This window comes from Primulina tabacum, chromosome 14 (genome assembly GCF_025594145.1).
Source record: "Primulina tabacum isolate GXHZ01 chromosome 14, ASM2559414v2, whole genome shotgun sequence".
NCBI classification, from domain to species: domain Eukaryota; kingdom Viridiplantae; phylum Streptophyta; class Magnoliopsida; order Lamiales; family Gesneriaceae; genus Primulina; species Primulina tabacum.
The window spans coordinates 3,741,223-3,768,232 of record NC_134563.1 but is presented as its reverse complement, the minus strand read 5'-3'; the positions used below and the strand labels follow the sequence as shown (position 1 = coordinate 3,768,232).

General features: G+C 40.0%; 2 protein-coding genes across 2 annotated transcripts; one reads left to right on the top strand and one right to left on the bottom strand.

Annotated features, from left to right (window-relative positions):
• The first annotated feature begins 2,245 nt into the window (after positions 1-2,245).
• On the top strand, positions 2,246-19,456 carry LOC142524219 (cytochrome P450 704C1-like). The gene is made up of 6 exons (XM_075628094.1): positions 2,246-2,747; positions 17,422-17,637; positions 17,733-18,020; positions 18,444-18,764; positions 18,846-19,049; positions 19,135-19,456. Exons 1-6 carry the CDS (start codon positions 2,406-2,408, stop codon positions 19,324-19,326), a joined length of 1,563 nt encoding a protein of 520 aa, XP_075484209.1. The 5' UTR covers positions 2,246-2,405; the 3' UTR covers positions 19,327-19,456.
• Positions 19,457-20,062: 606 nt separating this feature from the next.
• LOC142524221 (alpha-L-fucosidase 1-like) lies at positions 20,063-23,161 on the bottom strand. Its single transcript, XM_075628095.1, has 3 exons — positions 22,511-23,161; positions 21,243-21,482; positions 20,063-20,862 (listed from the first exon to the last, which is right to left on the bottom strand). The coding sequence occupies exons 1-3, from the start codon at positions 23,065-23,067 to the stop codon at positions 20,172-20,174; spliced, it is 1,488 nt and encodes a 495-aa protein (XP_075484210.1). The 5' UTR covers positions 23,068-23,161; the 3' UTR covers positions 20,063-20,171.
• Between the last annotated feature and the right edge of the window lie 3,849 nt (positions 23,162-27,010).

Sequence of the window (27,010 nt, the reverse complement as noted above, 5' to 3'; positions counted from 1 at the left end):
GAAGTAATATATAATAATCAACTTGGGTTATAGAACTGATGAAGTAAAATATCATTTTAGACTTTACGACTACACCTTTTGAATTCCAAGTAAATGGTCCAAGTCTTAGTGACGTAATTGTTTGGAAACAAATATTCCAGGTAATCTTTTGGGCATAATTGTATAGAATCAACTTTGGTTATAGACTTTACGACTACACCCTTTTGAGTTCTCTTGAGCTGTGTTGTATAAAAAAACCAGTGTTCTAAACACTTGTTTAAACGAAATTTAATCTCGTTAAATTTTTTTTAGAGTACAAGTATGATATTTTTCTAAACTACAAAGACATAACGTAAATGTCCGCATTATTGATGTGACTTGAGCATTGACCAGAGACTTGCTTTTATCTTGAGCAAAAAAATACAAAGAAACAACTAAATCTACCTAATAAACTAAGAAAACTACCATCAATCAACGAGAATAGAACTTGATACTAATAAGTATCAGGATCTCAACATTAACCATTGGATCAAGACCTCATTGACAATCTCTGTAAGGCCCGAGAAATTTATCATGTTAATCCGAAATGATTTGCGATAATTGATGTGATTATAGACGGGAAGGATTAGACCGAAAAGACGAAAGAAAACACGGAATATGTGCAAGGACAGAACACCTCGCGCATATGCGCGGCGAGGATCCGCGCAGACAAAGGTATAAATTTATGTTGATGTGGGGTTGCACAACTCGAGTCCGATTGACTTGAGTTTCCCAAAATCACATACTTTACTTTATTGCATCGATATTTGCAATTGTATGAGGTTGATACCTTTGATTTATTGATTTATGTATTGAGTCATTAAGCGGATACGCCTAATTGTGAACGAGTAATCTTGTGACATTAGTGCCGGATAGTGATGGAATCGTCACTGGCACATTGCAAATTGTCACAGGATAGGATATTGGTGAAAATGCCAAAGTCTGTGACGGTTAGGTCAAGACACCGGACGTTTGGCTATATCGGAGTGGATAGAATTGGAGTTTCTTCTATTACTGGTGTTCGATATGGAAAGAGCCAAAGTCCGTGAATAAGAACATGCCACCACCCCGATCGGGAGTGTAGGTGGGTGTATGTTCTTATTCCGATCGGGATCCCTAGATTAGGACGAGTCGAGTACGAGTCCATGAGTCACGGAGTGTGATTCAGAGTTTGTGTTGATCCATGTGTCGGATTGGATACATGTTATATTCCGAGTTTATATTGATTAATGCTTCTGAATTTGATACATGTTATGAATGTTTATTTCATGCTTTTATATTGTTTATATGAAATGCATGTATACATGGTTTATACTGGGAATATAATTCTTACCGGAGTTATCCGGCTGTTGTCTTGTTTGTATGTGTGCATGACAACAGGTGGGACAGGATCATGGTCAAGACAAGAAGAGAGAGAGATCATGATTAGAGTGGAGACTACGGACTTGGATTAAAGATAGGGTTGAACACTTGATAATTAGTTGTTAAACCTTAGTTTCTATTGAATGTAGACTATACATGACTTGCACTTTATTTTATACGAATATGTATATTAGTTCATTCCATTACGTTCCGCATTTAAAAAAATTTTTTTTTATGACCCAAATTACTTGAATTAATAAATTGATCCTAATGATGATTAAGAATTGAATTAGCGTCCGGGTCCCTACAATCTCGTTTAAAGTTAAATAATATGCTTAATGCTTAATAAATATCCAAATTTAAATTTCAACAATTATAAAAGAGGTTCATTTTATTTTTTGAATCTATATGAGTTTATGTTAATATATAAATATTGAAAAAAAATCAAGAATTTTTTATTAAAAATATGATACAGTAATTGATAATGAACTTATTTATTTTTAGATAGTTTTGAAACTATTAATATTGTAATTTTAAATTTTTTAATTTTTTAGAACAGAAAATCTACGCATTTAATCTTAAATTTATATTGTTTATATAGTTTTATCTAACTTAAAACAACTAAAATTACATAAAAAATAAAACCACTTTTTCATTATTAATCGATCTTTATTATGCAATGCTCGAAATCAATGCTTCAATGTGTTTCGTGATTTTTAAAACTTATTATAAAATATAATAATTTTATTAATGAAATAAATATTGACAACATCATTCTATTAATACATATATCATTCTTGTAATTGTCATTTGCATCTTTTTTTCTTTTCTTTTTTCCCGGGAAATAGTGGGTCTATGAACACTTGGTGGAAAGGCAAAAAGGAACACGGAAATTGAGGTCCGTAGACTTGGTGAGTGGCGAGTCAACAAATTTCTTGATTACTTGTGAAATTATTCGGTTAAAGGCCCACACGGCATTCTCCATCTTCCACACTTTCATTTCAGACACAGAGTTTCAGTCAGTTATGGTAGGAAAAGTTGTGAGAATTTTTGTTCATACATGCTCAGGAGCACGAAGTTCTTACATGAATCCTATGTTTCTCCCAACTTTTTCTGCAATTTTTGGAGTGTTTCTGATATGGGTTATCTTCAGATTTTCAAGAAACGATAAGAGAAAGTATCATCCATTCGGAGGCACGATTTTGCATCTGCTGTTTAATTTCAACAACATTTATGACTACCTCACTGAGTTGACCTGCAAGAACATGTCTTTCAGAATCGTTTATCTGGATAATATTGAAATTTACACTTCTGATCCTGCAATTGTTGAGTACTTTCTCAAAACAAATTTTGCCAACTATGGAAAGGTAATTAATTTCTCCTCGCACTCTGTTTACTTTTGGAGTATTCCAGATTCTTTTTGGGGGCATTCAATTATTTTCTTGGTATTGTGACCACTGTAAGGTTTGGGTTGTATTTTGTTTATCAGCAAAACGAGTAAGATCGTACATGATCATAAATTTGTGTTTTATCAGAATTAATTGTTGTGTAGAATGTTGGTAACATTCCGACAACATGCAACAGAATTTATAATTTTGCAACACAAATTAACTTTAAATAAATACGATGGAACGAAATAAATTTTGCACAAGTATAAATAATATACAAAAATTATATTTCTCTTCAACGACAATTGGCTGTGTAGAAGAGGATCAAAATATGTAGTCTGGGATGTTTTATGGTTTAGAAAATGTGAGTAGTCGCATCGTCGTTCCTGTACATTACTTTTTTGTGTAGCGACGCAAGCTTTATTCAATAATAATGAGTTTCTCAGCTGTCTTAAAATAGTTTTCGATTTGGTGGAGGAGGTGAGCCGTGAGCGCTTGGTCAATAGTCTTGGGACGAGCATATTACACAGGGCTTGCATAATGCGGTTTACCTAACTAGCATGGTTTGCAAGCTACTCCATTAGCTTCGAAGTTTACCTGTGCGCACCGAAATATAGTCAACGTCATAAAAAAAGTTTTTTGAATCAATGCCATCTCTTGGATAGTCTTTTGTTGCAAGTTGTGCAATTATTAGGAGTTTGGTAAAGAACAATTGTTTTGCTAGGGGACTTGTCGAAAAATTTCAGGTTGTTAGTTGTCCCATATAGATTGGATAAAATATCTGGAAGTTGCATATATGGACTTGGACAATCCTCTCCCCTTGATAGCTTTTGGGGTTGAGTTAGGTCTAATTTCCAATCTATATGGTATCAGAACTCAGACTCCACCGTTATGTGTTGGATTGCTTATAATTAGGCCTCCGTTCTGTCTATTGTTGAGTCATTTGTGAACTCCACGCTCCAAATGATCATTCCTGGGCGTGAGAGGGTGTGTTAGTTGTCTCACATCGGTTGGTTAAAATAACTGGGAGTTGCATATATGGACTTGGACAATCATCCCCTCTTGAGCTAGTTTTTGGGGTTGAGTTAGGTCCAAGTCTCAATCTGAACATGGTATCAGAGCTCAGGTTACACCGTTATGTGTTGGGTTGTCCATAGTTGAGCCACCCATTCTACCCATATTTGAGTCATTTGTAAACTTCACGCTCCGGACGTTCATTCCTGGGCGTGAGGGGGTGTGTTAGTTGTTTCACATCGGTTGAATAAAATACCTGTGATGCAACCCGGGCGAAATGGATGAGTCGGGTCGGGTACTCTGCCAGATTTGCTATCAAGTTAAAGGAAATATGAGTTGAGCGTCTGGACTGAACTTCTTTCCTTCCTGAGATTTGAGAGATCTGCGAACAAGAAAGTAACCACGTGAATGGGCGCCGGAGGGGTGTCCGGCGTGACCACTCCGATGCTTAAGTCAGCAGGGTACTCAAGCAATAAAACCAATGTAGCCAAGTGATGGCCGTGAGATTGGTGTGGAGAGTGAAAGTAAATGAGCAATAAATGAGAGTATTCAATGTGTGTATTCAATATCTGAATAGGGAATAAATACAAGTAAAGAACCTGATATTTATAGTAGAGGATGTAATGATGACCTCGTTTTTTGTGTGTGAGCATTAATTATGGTAGGGTGGCTGATTATACCCTATTGTTCTGACATGTCAAATCACATAGTAGTCACATCCAGCCTATTTGATTTGACCAACCACTTGCACTGATGTCAGAGATAGGTCGGCTACATACATTTTGTTTATCGGCGGTATTAAATGCTTCCCTCATATCGAGGTGGCCCGGGTGGAATGCTTCCCGGGAAATAACATAGGAAATCGGACCCCTAACAGCCGGACGATCGGATTCTTCAGATACTCGCCTTCCCGGCTCAGGATGAATCCTCCCTGCAGATTCTCCTTGACGACCTGTCTGTCCCACAGCCCGGGCATCAAATGTCCCGGCTATCCTTAGGCTCCTTTGTGGGACTTAATAATCTGTTTATTCCGATTCCCGGGTTATCCGTACGACCCGGGAATAATCCATGCCCCTGATTCGGGCACTATTCTATATCTATGTCCCGGGTTATCCATAACCTGAGACATTATGGGGCATCATCACTCCCTCCTTAAATAGTCGGGCTAGAGTCTTACTCGCTGTCCCGATTAATCATGTGTGCCCGACTAGACAAAGCAATTTGTCGCTTAATCTCTCGAAACGATAAAGATGTCGTCACAATTACTGATGTTGTCGTAAGCCCTTAAATTCCAACTTATCCAAAATGTTCCTTATCCCAAGGATAATCATTGTGATATCTCGATATCTGCGCACGTCTTTTCGGCTACATGGTACAACTTCCAATATCCATCCTGACCGTTCATGCATTCAAAGATCAACAGCTGTGATCAATTCCTTACTCCTATACATAGTAACCCATCTATTTTTCAATCATATTAGCAAATTATTGCCCAAGCAGTATAATGGTCGACGCAAGTAGCTCAAGGACTCCTTATATGGCTGAGGCTTGCAAGGAATCTGCTTTGGAGGCTCGAAAAGCTGCTATGGAAGATGAAGTCTTCCATAAAATTCTTTGCTATTGGGAAGAGCTTCAGGGGCTGAAGTTTCTTTATGAAACTGGAGAAGCTACCACTTCCAGACTGGTGGCAAAGATGAAGAAATTTCGGGACCACTTGCACATAGCTGAGGGGTCGGACATCTTTACTGATGGACATGTCTACCAACTGATGCTTCGGAAGGAAAGGAAAATCCTTCACCAGATTGCTGATTCAGACAACTTCCTCAAGACTTCCACCGGAGCCCTAACCGGTTGGTTGAGAAAATGGGAGGCTGTTGTAGAAGATGACTATTTTGATGTAATCCGTGCTAATTTATGTTAAGCGGATAATATGAAAAATATTTCTTCTAGTTCGTCTCTGTAGTTTATTTTCCCAGTATCTTTAAATTTCATTAGTGGATGCATATGTCATGAATTGAATAACTGACAAAGCTAATTGACATTAGTCGAAGATAAATAACGGATAAACGACAAATCGAAATATTGGGACCTCTTATAGCCCGGGCTTAGAATAAGGTGCTGAGGCCTCATATCGCCCAGGCTTAGAATAAGGTGCCGGGGCCTCATATCTCCCGGGCTTAGATTTCTCGTCGGTTAGGGTTCTCGGATAGTCCACGGGGTGTCATTATGACGCATGCTTTTAGCATTTATATTGCCGAAAATCGTTTCATATTCCGAGAATCCGATAAGTCTGACACATTGATATTCGTGCACGTCCTTTCGTCTGTTAGGCTCAACTTCCAAAATTAGTCCTGAACGTTCATGTGTTCATAGATCAACGGCTGTGATTAGCTCCCTCCTCCTGAATAAATGAGAAGGTGTTTCGATTGGTTTGAGACCTTCCGACTTCCTCAATATTAAATGTCACTTGTCTATAAATAAGACGATAGAAATGAAATGTGAGTATCAGTCCAATATGTCGAGTTCAAGTGATTCCGATGCTTGCAGTAGTACGCACGTTCAAGTAACAAGCGAAATACGTCCTCATCTGGAGGATCTGAAGAGGACTATTGAAGAGTACATCTGGGTAAAGGTCATGTCTACCTGGTATAAGATTCAAGATCTCAATAACATGCACCAAAATGGTTTGGCTCTTACTCGTGCACAAAGAGCAGTAGCGAGGAAATATAAGCGAGAGTTTGAAGTAGATCAAGTTGCAGATCTAGCTACCAATCAAGTTCTGTTGCATGCGATGCTGTGGAAGGAATGACATCAGCTGAACAAGATCTTAACTGCTGAGTCCTTTACCAATCTTCGAATTCATGAATTGACTGATTGGATAACTGTGTGGCAAGATTCTGTAGCTTCGATAATGGATAACATAACATGGCATCGAATATTTTCTTAATAAAATTTGTGATTGACGTACGTTGTTTCTTTAATCTTCTGCAAATAAATCAATGTAAAATGAATAATATATAACTGATAAGTGAAACTGAAATGCCAGGACCTAATGTCTCTTGAGCTTAAAATAAAGTGCCGGGGCCTCGTATCTCCCGGGCTCAGCATAAGATGCCGGGGCCTCATATCGCCCGGGCTTATAGATACGATGCCGGGATTTTACACCACCCGGGCTTATAGATAAGATGCCGGGCCCTGACACCTCCCGGGCTTATAATATTTTGTCGTTTAGTTTTCCCGGGCAATTAATGCGATGTTATAATGACGTGTCCCCTACTGAAAAGTTGTCAGAATATGTACGGATTCCGAGCAGATAAATGATCATGACGCCTCGATTTATGCGCCTGTCTTTTCAAATATCCCGCCTAATCGTGCCGCTCAATTTCCGAGGCTGATCTGGTCCGTTCGATTCGTTTTAGATCAACGGCGAGGATCATTCTCCTTCTCTTATATATAGTAGATGACTGATTTTTGAAAAATCACTTGCAAATCGAAACTTGTAGCGAAGCTCTGCCAAATTTCTCCTCAAGATATTCCGACGTGCACTCTTGTTTTCCGGCGATTTCCACTACCAACTCTCCACCACCGTTCTTAGTAAGTCCCCTCTTCCCTACTCTGTTTCTTCATCATGTTCAATTCCACCTCATCCACATCCGGTAAGAACGTCAGGGGTCGATCGGAGGATAACTCCCCGACCCCTTCTGAAACATCCGTTCACATCCCAATAGGTATACCCATTATTTCCTCCCGACCCCTTCCTAAAAAACAGGCCAAAGTGTCTTCCTCCCGACCTGCCGGGACCTCGGGCAAGGGAAAAGAACAAGTAGCAAGACCCTTGTGGTTTTCTACTGTAACTTCTACCCTTCGCCCGGGTAGTATAGAAGAGATTAGGTCTCTGGGTTCTATCCCATCCACCTATAAAATCAAAATCCCCGGGCCAAACGACCACCCGGACACCCCTCCTCCCGGCTTCCATACCTTCTTCCTAGAACAACTTAGGAGCGGGCTTCGCTTCCCGATTCACCATTTTTTCGAAAGCATCGCTCGGTTTTTTGATCTTCCCATCAATCACCTCCACCCCAATGCCTTTAGGATAATGGCAGCCACTTTTGTTTTGTTCCGCATGAAACCCTTTTTGATCAACTCCCCTATTTTCCATTATTTTTATTCTTGCCGATTTAATGACGGGGTCTTTTCTTTCATGGCCCGGATGCATTATCGGTTTTTGACTGACATCCCTTCTTCTTTGAAGGGGTGGAAGACAAAATTTTTCTTTTTACAATTTCCAACCCTTTCAGCCTGTGCTCTGGGCTTTTTTTCTTCCCTTCCCCCCCAGCCCGAGCTTCCCCGAGACTTCATTACGGGATAGGGTCCGGGCTTGAAGACCCTGTAGATCAGATAATAGATGAATTTGGTCAAGCTGGTCCTCAGGCTGGTAAATAGCTTCTCAACTTCAACTCTTAATTTAAACTTGTCATTTTTCTAATCTTCCGAGTTTCCAATGCAGAAGAAGAAATGATTAAGGCCAGTTTTGTGGAGGCGGCGGCCAAGAGGAAGGCCGAGCAGAAGAAGGCCCGGGCGGAGAAGAGGGCCCGGAAATTCAAGAGCAGGAAGAGCGTCGTGCCCGGGCGGAGGCTGAGGCCCAGGAGATGGAGGAGAACCGGGTTCGGTCAGAGACGGAAGCCCGGGAGAAAGCGATCCCCATCCGGGAGGAGCCCATCTCCCTGGTCATTGAGGAAGACCAGGCGCCTCTTAATCATCGAAAGAGGAAAGCTACTATGGAGCCGGTCATCGAGACGGTGGCCTTGGAAGATGTACCCGAGGAGATCATCCGGTCTCCTCCATTCACCGGGTCGTCTGCTGGTCCATCTGGTGGAAGGCCCTGGAATCTTCCCAACATCTTCGGGGGCGATGTCAGCTCGGATCTCGTGAAGGTGATTCGGGGCCTTCTGCGCCCTGATGAGGTGGGGCATTTACAAGGGCTCCACCTTAACAAGATGCTATGCGAAGGAGTAGCCCGTTCCTTCTCTGTAAGTATCTCTACTTGTCATCATTTGATTTTATCATATTAATTTTTTCCTAACTTTCCATGTTTACAGGGTTTGCAGATGCTCATGGCCTCCTTTGAGCGAGTGGCTCAAGCTGCGAAAAGGGCCCATACACAGGCCACCTCTGCCCGGGAAATGCACGATAAGCTTCAGGAGGAAGTGAACCGACTGAAGGACCTCCATGAGCATGTCTTGGCTCGGGAGAAGGCCTGCTGGCAACAGCAAATGGACCTGGCCCAAGTGGAGCTTGCTAAGGCCCGGGCGGAGGCGACGGCAGCAAGGGCAGAGGCAGAGTCCTCCCGCGTCCGGGCTGATGACTTCCAGGCTGCTGTAAGCCTCATCAAGACTGCCCAGGAAGAACAAATGGCCAATTTCCTGAAGTCCCCAGAGTTCAAGAAGATGGTGGCCGATAAAGCTTTCCCCTACTTCGAACAGGGCTTCAACAAATGCCTGGAGCAATTTGAAGAGGCTGGCCTTGTCCCAGCAGACCGGGAGGACTTTCCAGACTTGGAGAAGGCCGCTGCATCCCTCCCGGACGAGGAAGAGGAGGACCAGGGTCAAGATCCCAAATTAGATTAGGACTTGTTGTTTTTTTTTTTTAATTTCCCGGGCTTCCGGGCACCCTGTAATTTTTTCCCAATATTAATGAAAATATTTTGCTTTATATTCCTTGCATTTGATAATTCTGAGTGAATACTTTGCTTTAAATACCCTTGTAGGTTTTAATCAATCTTCTCCAAACACCTTTAAATCGGGATGTAATCCTTGATCTTTGAAGAATGATCAGGGTGCGAGTCCCCGGGCCAAGGTACAAGTCCTTGGATTTGAGATGACCGGGGTGCGGGTCCCCGGGCAAGGGTACGGGTCCCTGGACTTAGAGATAACCAGGGTGCGAGTCCCTGGGCCAGGGTACGGGTCCCTGGACTTAGTAGATAACTAGGGTGCAGGTCCCTAGGCCAGGGTACGGGTCCCTGGGCTTAGGAGATAACCGGGGTACGGCTCCCCGGGCCAGGGTATGGGTCCCTGGACTTAGTAGATAACCAGGGTGCGGATCCCTGGACTTAGTAGATAACCGGGGTGTGGGTCCTTGAGCCAGGGTACGGGTCCCTGGGCTTAGGAGATAACCAGGGTACGGGTCCCCGGGCCAGGGTACGGGTCCCTGGACTTTACAAACTTTCTTGAACATTTCCTTGAACAATTTCTCTATTTGATGTGGAAGCAGTAGATACAAGTGCTTTTAAACATAATACTTCTTTAAATGAAAAGCATTCCACGGTCTCTTAAGAATGTGTACCTGAGGATCTTCGAGGTAATAAGCTGCCCCCGAGCTGACTCTTCGAACTATCTTGAAGGGTCCTTCCCATCTTGCTTCTAATTTTCCCACATCACCCACTGGCTTGACCTTTCTTCATAACCAAGTCCCCTACTTGAAAATTGCGCGATTGAACATGCTTGTTGTAAGATTTCATCACCCGACTGCGATAAGCTTCCATTCGAATGGCTGCCGGTCCTTTCTTTCTTCAATAAGATCAAGTTCAATGGCCCGGGATTGATCATTGTTGCTCGGGTAAGATTCTACCCAAGTAGAAAATTGCCCAATCTCCACAGGTAGGACTGCTTCTGAACCATAAACAAGGCTGTAGGGAGTTTCCCGAGTAGTTGTTCGTGGTGTAGTTCGATACCTCCATAATACACTCGGCAGTTCTTCCACCCAATCTTTACCCTTCCCATGGAGCCGGGCTTTCAATGCTTGCACAATGATTCTATTAATCACTTCAGTCTGGCCATTAGCTTGAGGGTATGCTACTGAGGTGAAAGGTTGAATAATCTTCATTTCTTGACACCATGAAGTGATTTTCTTTCCCTGGAATTGTCTCCCATTGTCTGAAATCAATTTTCTCGGGATGCCAAATCTGCAAACGATATTCTTCCAGAAATTTCATGACTTCATCCTCAGTAATCTTGGCTAAGGGCTTGGCCTCTATCCATTTGGAGAAATAATCCACAGCCATTTTTTCTGTGCCCGGGCTATGGGGAAGGGACCCACAATATCCAAACCTCATTGGTCAAAAGGGCATGATACGGAGATTGGTTGCATACTAGCAGCTGGGCGATGATGAAAATTGGAATGGTGTTGACAACCCTGACATTTTTGAACAAGTCGGGCAGCATCCTGATTCATTTGGGGCCACCAGAATCCGGCCAAGATAGCTTTTCGAGACAGAGCAGTCCCACCGAGGTGTTCACCACAGCATCCTTCGTGTATTTCCCGGAGGACATACTCCACCTCATCTTCTGATAAGCATTTGAGTAATAGGCCTTGATATGATCGTCTGTATAAAACATCATTCAAAAAGACGAACCTGGGCGCTTGTTTTTTAATTTTTGTGGCTCGGGCCCGATCTTCTGGGAGCTTGCCATGGATTATATACTCAACGGTAGGAGTCATCCACGAGCTTTTCTGGACTGGGGGTACTTTTTCATCAGTAGAAAGCATCAATCGGGTAAAACAGAGAACTTCCCGGGTGTTTATTTCTGTCATGGAAGCAGCCAATTTGGCTAAGGTGTCAGCTTCTGCATTTTCTTCCCTGGGAATTTGCTCGATACTAGTCGGTCAGAGACACTGCCCGGGCAGTGATGAGCTCTAAATATTTGAGCATTTTTTCGTTCTTGGCCTCATATGTTCCCTTTACCTGCTGTGTAACCAATTGGGAGTCAGAATAAATAATGACCCGGGAAGCACCGACTTCCCGAGCAGCCTGCAACCCTGCCAAAACAGCCTCATACTCTGCTTCGTTATTGGTGACCTTGGAATCAATCCTCAAAGCCAGCTTGATTTTCTCTTCTGATGGGGAAACCAGGACCACCCCACTCCACATCCTGATAAATTTGATGCACCATCAACAAACACCCTCCAGACCTTTTCTTCTACTGGTTGAATCATTTCTATTAAGAAATCTGTCAATGCTTGGGCTTTTATAGCAGCTCGGGGTTTGTATTCAATGTCATACTCCCCGAGTTCCACAGTCCATTTAATCATTCTTCCGGAGACTTCGGCGTGAGTCATGATCCTCCCGACTGGAGAGTTGGTGAGGACCACAATGGGATTGGATAGAAAATAAGGCCTTAGTTTCCGAGCAGTCATTACCAGGGCCAATGCTATTTTTTCCACCTCACTGTATTTTAATTCTGCTCCTCGAAGGGCATGACTGACATAATATATCGGTTTCTAATCGGCTCCTTCTTCCCGGACAAGCACAGAACTAACAGCAAATTCAGTAGCGGAGAGGTAGACCCATAATTTTTCCTCGGGCTCGGGCTTGGCCAGAACAGGCAATTCAGCCAGATGTTTCTTCAAGTCCTGAAAAGCCTGTTCGCATTTGTCGTCCCAACCAAATTTTTGCGCTTTTCTCAGGACTTGGAAAAATGGATAACTCCGATGGGCAGATCGGGAGATGAAGCGTGACAGGGCAGCAATCCTCCCGGTTAACTTTTGCACATCTCGGACAGATTGAGGAGAAGGCATGTCCATTATTGCTTTGATTTTTTCAGGGTTGACTTCGATTCCCCTGTCAGTTACCAAAAAACCCAAGAATTTACCACTTCTGACCCCGAACACACATTTGCCCGGATTGAGCTTTATTCCGTATTGCTTCAAAGTGGTGAATGTTTCAGCTAGATCATCAACAAAGTGGGAGACTTCCCGGGTCTTGATTAGAATGTCGTCCACATACACCTCAATATTCCGACCTATTTGCTTTTGGAAGACAAGATTCATCAGGCGTTGGTATGTAGCCCCTGCATTCTTTAATCCAAAGGCATAACAACATAGCAGAAGGTGCCCCCGGAGGTGATAAAACTGGCTTTATCTTGATCTTCCAGAGCTAAGGGGATTTGATGATACCCCTGATATGCATCCAGGAAGCTTAATAACTCGCATCCAGAAGTGGAATCTACTGCTCATCAATCCGGGGGAGTGGATAGCAGTCTTTGGGGCAGGCTTTATTCAAGTCCCTGAAATCAACACACATTCTCCACTTCCCAGCGGATTTTGGGACGAGGACCACATTTGATAGCCAGGTAGGGAATTGGACTTCCCTGATATGCCCGGCCTTCAGCAATTCTCCCACTTGCTCTTCAATTACTTTATCTTTTTCAGGGCCAAAGTGCCTCTTCTTTTGCTTCACGGGCCGGGATCCCGGGAGGATATTCAATTTATGCTCGGCCACTTGGGGCGAGATCCCGGTTAGTTCCTGTTGAGACCAGGCGAAAACACTAATGTTAGTTTTTAAACATTGCAAGAGATTTACCCAGGTGGACGTGCTGATGTCCCGGGCCACCCGGACGTGCTTTCCTGGCTCAATTTCCACCATTTCTTGCTCTTCTTCAGCGACAAAATGCACCTCTCTCTCCTTAGCCCCTTCTTCTTGACATTCCTTCTCCTCTCCTTCCCTCCTTGCCTTCTTCTGATCTACCCAGACGGTCTCCCCGTAACACCTCCGGGAAGAGGGTTGATCTCCCTTGACTTCCCCGACCTGTCCTCGAACTGGAAATTTAATTTTCTGGTGATAAGTGGAGGCCACAGCTCTCATCTCATTCATAGCTGGCATCCCCAATATGATATTGTACGAGGACGGGGCATCCACCACTGTAAACACAGTCATCACAATCTTCCTCAAGTCTCCAGTTCCCAAAGTCAGGGGTAGGGTGATTTCCCCCTCAGGGTACACAGCATGTCCAGCAAAACCAAACAAGGCAGTCTCAACCGCCTCTAATTGATATTCATGTAAATCCATTTGGACCAGCGCCTCCTTAAAGATGACATTGACCGAGCTGCCATTGTCAACAAATACCCTCAACACATCATAATTAGCTACTCGGGCCTGGATGACCAGAGCGTCGTTGTGGGGTAGACTAACTCCTCTGAGGTCCTCTGGCCCAAAGCTTATAACTGGCTCGTCTCTCCTCCCTCCATCAACCTCCAAACACTCCCTCCTGCTCCTTGCTTTCCGGGCCCGATTGGAATCACCATCTGTGGACCCTCCCGAGATCATTTTTATTACTCCTCGGCTTGGGGAAGGGTCCTTCCTCTCAACTTGTCTGTTCCTTTCTTCTCGGGAACTTGTTTCCTTCCTCCTGTTTCTACTCAGGATGTCTGCTGACTTTGGAGGAATATTCGGTCCGGGACGACTAGACAACCAAGGTGGCTGTCTAGACTTGTCTCGAGGGGGATGGGATGCTGGCATAGGATGCTTACTGGATTTCTTCCTCAGGGTCCGGCATTCACTGGTGTTGTGAGAACACTCTTTATGAAGGGTGCAGTACCTTCTCTGTTCTGATCTCGGTGCCCTCGCCACTGGACTGGGAAACGGGGCAATGTCCGAGCTGCATTCTTGAATCTCTCGGTCCCGGGCAATTCTCAAAGGTACGTGAGAGAAATGCCCCGGACCACTTTTCTTGGAAGTTCTTTCTTCAGGTCTGACAGCCCGGTCTCCTCTTGACCTCTTCAAAGCTTCTCTTTTCTGACTCTGCGCTTCTTCCATATTAATATATTTCTCAGCCCGGGACAAGAGATCTTCGAAATTCCCGGGCACTTTCTTGGTTAGGGACCGGAAAAAATCCCCTTCCCACAGTCCTTGCATGAATGCGGTGGTTTTTGTCTCGGGTGCACAGGCCGGCACATCCAGGGGCCACCCGATTGAATCTTTTGATATATGCCCTTAGAGTTTCATCTTTTCCCTGCCTCACTTCGAACAAGCTGAAAGCAGTTTTCTTGTACTTCTTGCTGTTGCTAAATTGATGCAAGAATACTTTTTGGAAGTCTTCAAAGCAATGAATGCTTTGAGGTGTCAACCCCTCAAACCATCTTTGTGCAGAGTCGACCAGGGTAGTTAGGAACACTTTACACTTAATTTGGTCCTCATAGCAATGCAACATGGCCATGTTTTCGAAGCGAGCAAGGTGCTCCTCGGGGTCAGAACTCCCATCATAATCTCTAATTTTGGCTAACTTGAAATGCCCGGGTAATGGTTCCCGGACAATGATATCAGAGAACGGGCAACCCTTTACAATTTGAGCATTGCCCCTAGAACCAACCTGTCCCTCCAATACCTTTACTTTCTTCCTCAACTCCTCTAATTTTTTCGCAATAGTGGGAGATTTAGAACCTGCACTCGACTCCCTCTCCTCCTCCCTTCTCTCTTCCTCCTGCGGCTGCTCACGTTGCTGCTCGGGATGACTGGAATGATGAGTGGGGGCCTTATTTGCCATGGCTGTCTCAACAGCATCAGTTATAATCTTATTCAACTCCTCGGGCTTTAAATGGATGGTAGGATGAGGGCCATTAGGTGAGGGGCCACCTGCACCAGAGAGACGGGTGTTGTTCTCTTCCTGAACTCGGGAAGTGTCCTGATTGGCTCTTGGCTCTTCTAGTAGGTGCCATATCAACGCCTTAGAACTCACGTTCCCACAGACGGCGCCAATGATGCAACCCGGGCGAAATGGATGAGTCGGGTCGGGTACTCTGCCGGATTTGCTATCAAGTTAAAGGAAATATGAGTTGAGCGTCTGGACTGAACTTCTTTCCTTTCTGAGATTTGAGAGATCTGCGAACAAAAAAGTAACCACGTGAATGGGCGCCGGAGGGGTGTCCGGCGTGACCACTCCGATGCTTAAGTCAGCAGGGTACTCAAGCAATAAAACCAATGTAGCCAAGTGATGGCCGTGAGATTGGTGTGGAAAGTGGAAGTAAATGAGCAATAAATGAGAGTATTCAATGTGTGTATTCAATATCTGAATAGGGAATAAATGCAAGTAAAGAACCTGATATTTATAGTAGAGGATGTAATGATGACCTCGTTTTTTGTGTGTGAGCATTAATTATGGTAGGGTGGCTGATTATACCATATTGTTCTGACATGTCAAATCACATAGTAGTCACATCCAGCCTACTTGATTTGACCAACCACTTGCACTGATGTCAGAGATAGGTCGGCTACATACATTCTGTTTATCGGCGGTATTAAATGCTTCCCTCATATCGAGGTGGCCCGGGTGGAATGCTTCCCGGGAAATAACATAGGAAATCGGACCCCTAACAGCCGGGCGATCGGATTCCTCAGATACTCGCCTTCCCGGCTCCTGATGAATCCTCCCTGCAGATTCTCCTTGACGACCTGTATGTCCCACAGCCCGGGCATCAAATGTCCCGGCTATCCTTAGGCTCCTTTGTGGGACTTAATAATCCGTTTATCCCGATTCCCGGGTTATCCGTACGACCCGGGAATAATCCATGCCCCTGATTCGGGCACTATTCTATATCTATGTCCCGGGTTATCCATAACCCGGGACATTATGGGGCATCAACTTGGAAGTTGCATATATGGACTTGGATAATCCTCCCCCCTTGAGCTAGCTTTTGGGGTTGAATTAGGTCCAAGTTCCAATCTTAACAGTTGTCTTATGATTTAAAAGATTTGAATTGCTTGATTGTCATCCACTATAGTTTTACTTGTGCTACATCTTGTGAAAATATGTGAAATGTAAGTGAAAAAATCGTCATGGTTAGGTTTGCTTCATCATTGAATGTCAAAAACATGTTTCTTGGTTGTGAAGAGTGCTTATAATGCTTCAAGCTCTTTTGGTTTGCTTTTAGTCATATGAAAGAAACGGGAAACTATCTTCAAAGAAAAAAAGAAGATGAAGTGGGAAAGTGATCTTGCTGTTAAGGTTTCCCATGTAGCTAGGATAATAGTTCTCATAGATTATCAATTTTCATTCCACTTCTGACACGAAGAGTGATAGAAATATCAATGGTTATTCAAATTTGGATTTCAAAATCATGTTCTTGAATATTTGAAACCAAACTTTGATTGAGACAGAGACAGAGAATTTGCAACTATAGACTTTTAATTTACATGTAGTCAATTAGGGAAAACAAATGTTACCATTTGTGGTGTACGAGAATATTTACTCTATGATCTCTCACATAGCGTAAGATTTACTCCTCAAACACTGAAGAATTAGACATTTCCAGTTTCTGACGAATGAGCCTAGCAACAAGACGCGGACATCCCCCATGCTGCAGTTCCCTCAGGTCCTTTCTGGGTTTGGATTAGGGGAATAGTCGAGCGATTACCTTCGCCGATCCAAACATGCTCACAAGGCGCACAATAAGAATAAGACCACAAGAGACCTCCACTTCAGCTCCATACTGGGTCCCCTAAAATGTATCATATGAGAGCAATCCCCTTTTCTTCGAATTCCATTTTCGAGTTCGAGTTTAGGGAGTTTTCTGTTGGCTTCTATTCAGTAAGCTTGGCTTGAGTAAAGCATTTGTTTCAGGAAAGTAGGAGTCTGAGCTTTCCGGCACTCAGCTTTGTGGATATTACTATCTGAATTGGATTTGATAAAAATATAGTCTGAGGATCTTGTACAGGGTGGTGGTACCATATATCCTTATATCCTCGTACGTATACTAATTGTGACGTAGGAAACTTGTATTTTTGTGCTCTTGATTTTGTATTGGGTTTACTACCAAGGTTTTCTCAATTCTCACCTTCTATAATGTCCCAAAAATTTGAATTTGCCAGGGGTCGTTTCACCACGACATCTTGGAAGGTCTTCTGGGGGACGGGATCTTTACAGTTGACGGTGAAAGGTGGCGCCACCAAAGAAAAATGTCGAGTTATGAATTTTCGACCAGAAACTTGAGGGATTTTAGCAGCGGTGTGTTTAAGACAAATGCAGCTAAACTTGCTAAGATAGTGACTGAAGCTGCGACCTCGAATCAGATGATAGAAATCCAAGTATTTATCATTTCTTGATATAAACAAACTATAAAAGAATCATTCCCAGTACCTTATTCGACAGGAAATGAATAATTTTCATCGGATATTTTCAGGATTTGTTCATGAAAGGTGCGTTAGACTCGGTTTTCAAGGTTGTGCTCGGTGTGGATCTAGACAGCATGCGTGGAACAGATGAAGGTACCCAATTTTCCAAGGCATTTGATGAAGCAAGTGAAATGACGTGTTACCGTTATGTGGACATGTCGTGGCCAATCAAAAAGTTCCTTAATGTTGGCTCAGAAGCAACATTGAAGAGATGTATGAAAATAGTGGATTCATTTGTTTACAAGGTCATACAAAGCAAGACTGAACAAATGAACAAGCCCAAAGACGACCGTCAAGTGAGTTAACTAAAAATATTATCGCATCCTTTCCAATTGATTAATGATGGTAAGAATCTATATTGATACTCACGGGAAATTTAGGGTCCGATCCACGCAAGCGTCACTAATCCAGACACGGGCTTCAAAATTACCCTGGGCCTGAAATCACAAATAAGACCGTTAGGAGGGGGCCAGGAGAGTATCCTGGCGTAGCCCCTCCGACGCTCAAGTCAGAGACTGAGGATATATGGGGGGAGCAGCTAAGGGCGCTGCTGAAAACAATATAGTGAATCCAATAATCATACGCTCCAACCTGGTATTTATAGAAGAATACCTGGGCTTGTCATGGGCCATTCACCTGTGGGCCTTAATGATGGGCCGGGAATTTGGGCCGGATCTTGATGGGTTCATCCCTGGGTATCATATATATTTGGATTACAGGTGAATAGAGGAGATATTTTGTCGAGGTTTCTTGAAATGAACGAAACAGATCCCAAGTACCTGAAGGACATAATACTAAGTTTTATAATTGCCGGAAAAGACACGACAGCTAGTACTCTTTCATGGTTTTTTTACATGATGTGCAAACACCCACTAGTACAAGAAAAGATTGTAAAAGAAGTGCAGGAGGCAGCAAATCTTCAAGTAAATTCGAGTATCGATGAAATAGCGAAGAGTATTACGGAAGAAGCACTAGATAAGATGCAGTTCCTCCATGCTGCTCTCAGTGAAACTCTCAGACTATATCCTGCAGTGCCAGAAGTAACAATCGATTTTCGATTTCTATTTAAGATCACATATAGGCGTATCTATAGGTTTCTTACAACATGGTTTCATTTATAGGATGGAAAGATGTGTTTTTCGGATGATACTTTACCAGATGGATTCAGTATCAAGAAAGGGAACTTGATTTCATATGTACCTTACGCTATGGGAAGGATGAAATCTTTGTGGGGTGACGATGCTGAGGTTTTCCGTCCTGAGAGATGGCTCGATGAAAATGGATTTTTTCAGCATGAAAGCTCTTTTAAATTCACAGCTTTTCAGGTAAGCTTGTTCTTTGGTTCGATTCTGTTTTGACCGATCTTAATGCATATTGATTGGTTCACGAAAGCCAAGTTATGGTATGCAGGCGGGGCCAAGGATCTGTCTGGGAAAAGAATTTGCTTACAGGCAGATGAAAATTTTTGCTTCGGTATTGCTGGGCGCCTTCGTGTTCAATTTAGCAGATGAAATGAAACCGGTGAAGTACAGAACCATGCTAACGCTGCAGATCGATGGTGGGCTCCATCTTCGTGCCCGTTCAAGAACAATCGATGCATAAGTTTGTGAGTAGGAAGTCATTAATTGTCGACTGTGGATGCTTTTATCTGTGTGTGAAATATATTTCATGAAAATATATGCTTGTTTGATATCAACTTTGTCTATTAGAAAATATATGCTTGCTTGATATATTTCCATCATCATTTTTAGATGTGAAGACTCCCTGTTCTAAGGAGACGTCATCTGTTAGATATGGGATATGGTGTAAAAGTAGGTAAACAGAATTAGACAAAATCATCTCGTAAAAGTTGGCAAAAACAGAGGGATAACCGGATAAGTAATTACAAATATAAGTAATCCTGAAATCGCCTATTGCGATGAGAAAAACGTCTTATTGCCCCTCCGGTGCCATTGCCGGGGAACCGGTTACTCCCCCCAGGCTCCGCCGGTACTGCAACCAGTCGTTATCCCCCAATTAGACCACCCTCTTCTTTCGGATGACGCCCGAAGGAACATTCTTTATACCCGATACTCCCTTCTTAATTTAGGGGGTAATGATGACTTAGGGCGCATTGTTTCCATTATTGACAATCAAGTCGTAGTGGAACGGTATGTCGAAGCACCATTAGTAGAAGACGGTTTTAGAAGGGAGTCAATTATGGCTAGGTATACGGAGATTCGCGGCATTCTCCATTCTCCGCAAGGGGAGCTTTTAAACAATAGAACCTATGAGTCATATGTAAGAGAGACCGACATGCAAGCGATTACAGCTAGCCTCCAACTCTGCCTTAGACTAATGATATAATATAAATTTATATATTTTATTTTGAACAAATTTTAAAGATGGATCGTGAGAAAATTCATATGAACCAATAACACCACAAGAATGCCAACTTGGTGAATTATTTATGAATCCACTTCCCCTTGAGGGTTCCAAAATGGATCGAAATGCAACCCGAAAGACGAAATCAAAGGCACCCCCTTTGCTTTCACAATCTTGATCCTCACACTAAATGCTTCAACGGCACCCTTCTCCAATCTATGCAGCTTCTTGTATCCTACTGTGGTTCCCTTCGCAACCATCTCACCGTCGTCGACGTAAATCTCGTGTTTCTTGATCCTTTGGCCTAGTCCAATGGCTTCTTGAATCCTAACTACATTAAACTTGATCTTCCCCGTTTTCGCCCTAAACTGGATCCACTGACCCCTTCTCTCCTTTTCACTCGGAGCCCAATATGTCCACAGATGGTCATCATCGAGCACGTTTTCGGGCTTATAATCACTACTTTCGCCTCCGCGTTGGCTACTTGCATGGGCCGAACATTTTAAGGCCAAGTTCGAGGAAAAGATAGTGTCGATGGCTCGTCTGAATTGCTTCAATCTTCGCACATCGGACTCGGGTATTAGTCCGGTTGAGTTTGGTGGCACATTGAGGAGTAACACGCAGTTTCGGCCCACGGAATTGTAGTAAATCTCAAGGAGTTCACTTAACTTTTTTGGTGACTGTGACTTGTGCCAAAACCAACCTGTTCGGATGGAAACATCGCACTCGGCGGGCAGCCAATCCGTCCCTTTCGGGTCACCCTCGTTTATATAGCTGCAGCATTAAAATTGCAAAAGATACCCACCAATTATTTTTCCTTGTGGGAACCCCAGCCCACTTAGTAGTTGATTAGGTCTCTTGTGAGACGGTTTTACAAATCTTTATTGGTGAGATATTCATAATAAAAAGTAATTCTCTTAGCATAAAAAGTAATATTTTTTCATGAATGACCCAAATAAGATATCTGTCTCACAAAATACGACTCGTGAGACCGTCTCACACAAGTTTTTGGCTCAGTAGTTTGAGACTTAAAACTTAAGTTTTAATCGATTATGAAATTGAAAGCAATCCAACAAACACACAATATAACACTAAAAATTTGTTGAATTTTACTTAAAAAAGTGATAATATAAAGTGAATTTAACTTTACTTACTCAACAATGCTAGCATTGCCGATTGATAGAGAGGTCCGATTGACGGTGGACCAACAAGTGCTACCGGCGAACCCTTTCTCGTCCCCGACCCACCGGACATCTGGTCCCGCGTCGGAGAATATGTTGATTGTACTTTGCAATTCCTTCACCATTGAAAACCAATCATTGAAGTAGTAAGTCATGTTTGGGGTATTTGGACCCTTTGCTCCATCAAACCATATCTCTTCAACACTTCCATACCTGCAAAAATTACATTTTTTATGTTATATGAATTGCATTTAATTAAACTATAACTAATATTATTCGGTTTTGATCTCTTGTTTAAAATAATATTTGATATGTATACTTTTATGTATCTAGGCGGATAATGATTTAAAGATGTAGAATTAATAGACATATTATTATTTTATTAAATTCATCACAAATATTTTTAGAATTACTAAATAATACAGAAATTATGTCAAAATTTCATTTAAATTTTAATTTGTTTATTAAATAAGAAAAACTTAAATGAAAGGAAAAAAAAGAATATTCATGTTATGAAAATAAATGAATAAAATGGAAAAACATTAACTAGAGCTTTAAATTAGGTGCAACTATATGTATAAAATAAGAGTAACAAAGGGTATTATGGTCACCTCATGAATTAAAAAAGTAGGATGAAGTATGATTAACAAAATTTGAAGCGTAAATATCACTCCTTCAATAGTTTTTGAATTAAAAATTTATGTTTGTGAACAATAAGTTTGTATATTGATAGCTCAAATCTCTAGTTGATAAATTTGACAAAAACTTGTGTGAAACGGTCTTACAGGTCTTATTTTGTAAGACATATATCTTATTTGGGTCATACATGAAAAAATATTACTTTTTATGCTAAGAGTATTACTTTTTATTGTGAATATCGGTAGGTTTGACCCATCTCACATATAAAAATTTGTGAGACCGTCTCACAAGGGACCTACTCGATAAGTTTTTGTGATAAATATGCTTGTATGTACTTATATAGGAAATTAGATAAAAATATATCAAAATTATAAATTCTCGAAAACCTAATAAAAGCTTAAATAGATTTAAACATAAATATAAAATATGTGTGTGTGCGTGCGCGCGCCTTTTGGGATCTATGAACTAGGAAGAAAATGAACTTGATTTATTAGATTTATTATGTTATTTTCAAGTTTTGATTACTCAAATTTGGAATGATTAATTAATTAACTAATTCATGGTCCTTTAAGAAACCTACATACAAAGTATAACCTACGTACCTCTTAAGAAGTTCTTGCAATTGAGCCAAATAGTATTCATTGTACTTGTTAGCATGTCCATATCTTGAATCATGTCGATCCCACGGCGACAGATACAATCCCGAATCGATATTTCGAGCCTTCATCGCATCGACGAACTCTCGAACCACATCTCCACGCCCATGTTTCCAAGGGCTTCCAATGACAGAATGATCAGTGTACCTTGAAGGCCACAAGCAAAACCCATCGTGATGCTTGGCTGTGAGTATCACGAGGGAGACTCCGGCCTGGGCCGCAGCGTCCGCCCATTGGTTGGTGTCGAGTCCCGTCGGGTTGAAAATAGCCGGGCTTTCGTTCCCCGTGCCCCATTCTGAATCATTGAAGGTATTGACACCGAAGTGATGGAACATTATGATCTCTCTTTGTTGCCATTTCAATTGGGAGTATGAAGGTAAGGGGAGAATCGGCAATGGAGGAGTTGTGACTTTGAGTTGATTGATATGTTCATTTCGTGATAAGATTAATTGCAATAGCATAAAGAATGTGAAAATGTACGAGGAAATAATTGGCTTAGCCATACATAAACAAATTGTGGTTCTTTAGTTATTGGTGGGACGTATTAGATGATAAAGAAAATGGTGGGGACGAATGAAAAGATGAAGGGGATTCTCTAAGATTTTCTAAGTAGCCGATCATTAAAAAAAAAAAAAGTTAATATTGGATTTTGAATTAAAAAAATAAGTTTTGTGTATTTTTAAACTCAGGTTCTGAGTTAGCTTCTGCTTAATTTAATTGAAATCTAAAAACGAGTCATGTGGTGGTTTTGATTCTCCAATAGTGATAATGCTAGTAACTTAAAATTAAAATAACTTATTTATCATACTCTATCTAATTCTTATTTTTATTTTTATTTTTCATTTTTATTTTTAAACACTACTCACTTCTTTCTAATATATAAATTTAATCGCTTCTACAATAGTTTTTTTTTTTTTTGCAAGCACTCCTTTAGCAATTGGCAAATTCTGAGACAGTTAGAGTAACTAACTTTGGTGTCATGGTCTGTTTTAATAATTAAATATATTAATAAAATGTTATAATTTTAATGCAAGTTATATGTAGTTCAGTGTATATGGTCAATGTTTCTTGGGGTTTAAGTTATAGGTTCAATTTTTATTGACGTCATTTTTTTTATTTTTCAATTTATTTTTTAATATATATATATATATATAAATTAAAGTGCAGTTCTTCATTCTTTCTTATAATTTTATTTTGATCCTCATTTAAATATAAATCAAATAAATTATAAAAAATATTATACAAGGCGTGCGTCGATGTACTAATATATTATTAAGGTAGAGGGGTTTAGAGTAATTAACTTTGGATAGTCTTTTGATAAACCAAAAAAAACTTATGTTCTCAGTTTACAAAAACATTACACTTCTGTTTAATAAAAAATATTATAAAAACCTATTTTTAGTAGATTTGATTCATTATCTTTATAAAAAAAATCATTTAAAAAAATTAATTTTATTTTATTTAAATATTAGTTTTTACTATCCCAAACTCAATAACGTCTTTAAATACAGATAATTTTTTACATAATTTGTTTGTATTATTTATTTACTGAGAAATCACTAAGTTGAAATATTCTTTTCAAGGGGGGTCTTGTAGGAATAAATTCTGTTTTTGTTTGACAAATAGGTTTTTCAGATTTAAAAACAAAAAACAAAAAAAATCGGTTCCTTCAATTTGAACTTTTATAAATTTTAATAGTTTTCCCAATTCCCTAAGTTAATTTTGAGAGATTAAAAAAGGAAAAACTCATATTTTCAAAATGACGATACACAATACTATAGTGGAAAAACGGTGCACGCAGTTTTTGGACAACCCACTATTCCAAAATAGATATGCCTTGGAATTGAAGCTTTTTGTTTGGTTCTATAAAAACATCTAACGTATGGTCCATTTATTTGTACGCTTCCAACAATAACTCACGGGCCAGCAAATTTTTTTTTATTTCTTTTTTAAAAAAAACATATAATAATTGCAACTTTGCTTCTTATCAGACAAGATCAGCCTGTCCCTATGATGAAAAATCCAATAAAAACATATAATAATGCAACTTTGCTTCTACGTTTTGATCTAGACATTACAACAAAATGAATATATTACCAACTTTTCAGATTCGAACACTTATTTCTAGCTAATATGTGTACTTTTTTACACACTTTCTAATATCATAACATCTTATTCCCAAATTATTGTACCAGGACTTTCGGGTTATACCTTCTTCCGTCGCTAGTCTTTTGGGAACGCTCGTTTCGTTGACCTATCCTGGAGTTGTCGCCTAGTTTGGAAGCGCTTCACCACTCTCCTCGACTATAGAATCGACTAGAAAAGCCTAAGATATTACTAGATTCGAGAGAGATAATATGTACATGGTGCAATTGGAATGAATCTCGAATGACCTATTTATAGACTTTCGAACTCCGGTCCGAGCTGGTTCTTTGCTGCGTGTTGATTCTCATCATTTGAGAATAAAGATACATTCCGGGTTGAATGCATCAAAAAATGGAAAAGCTCACATATCCAAGAACCAAAACTTACAATTTAAATAAAACGACAATTTCTAAATTTTCAATTAATTTTTAAATTCTTCATTTTATACTTACTATATTAAATATCGTATTAATAATAAATTAAGTTTTATGACATAGAATTTGAAAAATTAATGTCCGGATAAAACATGTTGTCAAAAATAATTTATTCGCTTTTGGATGAAAAATAAAAAATGAATTTTCAAAAAATCATAGGCCCACTTCGAAACTAGGCTAGAAAATAAACTTTTTTCATTTAAAATTCGGCACTTTATCCACCAATGCCTTTTGCTGAATGGATTTAGTTGGGCTGCGTTTACTTTAAGATTTGGATTCGATAAATAATCAAACTCTATCGTGTTTATTAGAAATTTTTAAGAAGATTTCTTATTAAACAAATTAGAAAAATAGATTACTAAAAAAATTAAATGTAAAAGTTTTATATAATTATTACTAATTAGTACGCACGGTCTTATGTTTGATATAATGAACTATTATTAAATGTTATAAAAAAATATCACGCACTTTAGAAAATTATTACGTTTGTATTTATTTTGAATTAAACTTATTATTATTATTTTTAATTTTTGAAAAATTAAGGAACATCATAATTTATTTAAAACAAAGATAATTCAATATATAATAAAAATATTAAAATAATAGTTTTAATTATTGGTGATGCCTCGAGCTTAAAAAAACCCGACAAAATCTACGATCCCTCCCAACAATAGTGTGCATTGGTATACGATTGATTGTCTTCAAGTAGAGATGTTATATATTCTAAGTTTAGGGTTGTGTAATTGTTCTAGATTTGAATCCGATATGTAAAATGCGAGAAGAAAAGGTACATCATTCTAGCTCTTGTACTAAGGAGATTTACAATGGAATGTCTTGTAGAAAATTTCATATGATGAGTAGGTCTTTTGTGAGACGGTCTCATAAATCTTTATCTGTGAGACGGGTCAACCCTACCGATATTTACAACAAAAAGTAATAATCTTAGCATAAAAAATAATATTTTTTCATGCATGACCCAAATAAGAAACACGTCTCACAAAATATGATCCGTGAGACTTTTTTCACACAAATTTTTGTGTCATATGATTTATTTCAATTTTTTTTTTAGTTTTGTACCGATAGGGCCATATTGAGTTGATATTTATTAAATATATAAATTATTGAAGAAATTAAATTCGGACACATCTCATTTAATGTACGGAAGATGTGAATATCATCAATACTGAAATTTGGGTAGGCAGTTGGAGTGCATTAGTGATAACATTAAATATGATGTCATGAAATGATAATAATTTGTCGGATGACACACTATGCTGTCATGTTCTTTCACAAAGCAATACATGCTAACCACTTTTATTTCAGTATACATAAAAGAGAGAATTTTTTACATAATTATGGTTTAATTTCTTTTCAAATATAATTAATAATTGCAGTATGACACTTCATTAATATTTGCAATTATGATATTACTTTTATTTGAATATAAATCAAATTAATTATAAAAAATTGTACAAATAAATAACGCTCGCCAAAAATCACTAATATATATAATCCAGTGTGAAATATATATATTCAATGCACCAATATATCCGCAGAAAAAATGCCGTGATGGATAGGTATGAGTCTAGTTTTAAAACCGATAAATCAATTTTTTTAATTCAGAAATGGACAATAGTGATTTTAATGAAATTAGAGGGACATATAAATCATCAGCTCCGATATTTTTATAATTAATAATACATTATACGTCGTATATTCGAATTAATTAGTAGAAAAAATAGTAAATTTTTAATGGTCGTTAAAATTGTGACTTGAACCTAACTCCTACAAAAGTTAACAGGAGAGAATTGTCCAAGTTCATATATACTACTCTTATGAATTCTATCCAACCGATAAAAAACATCTT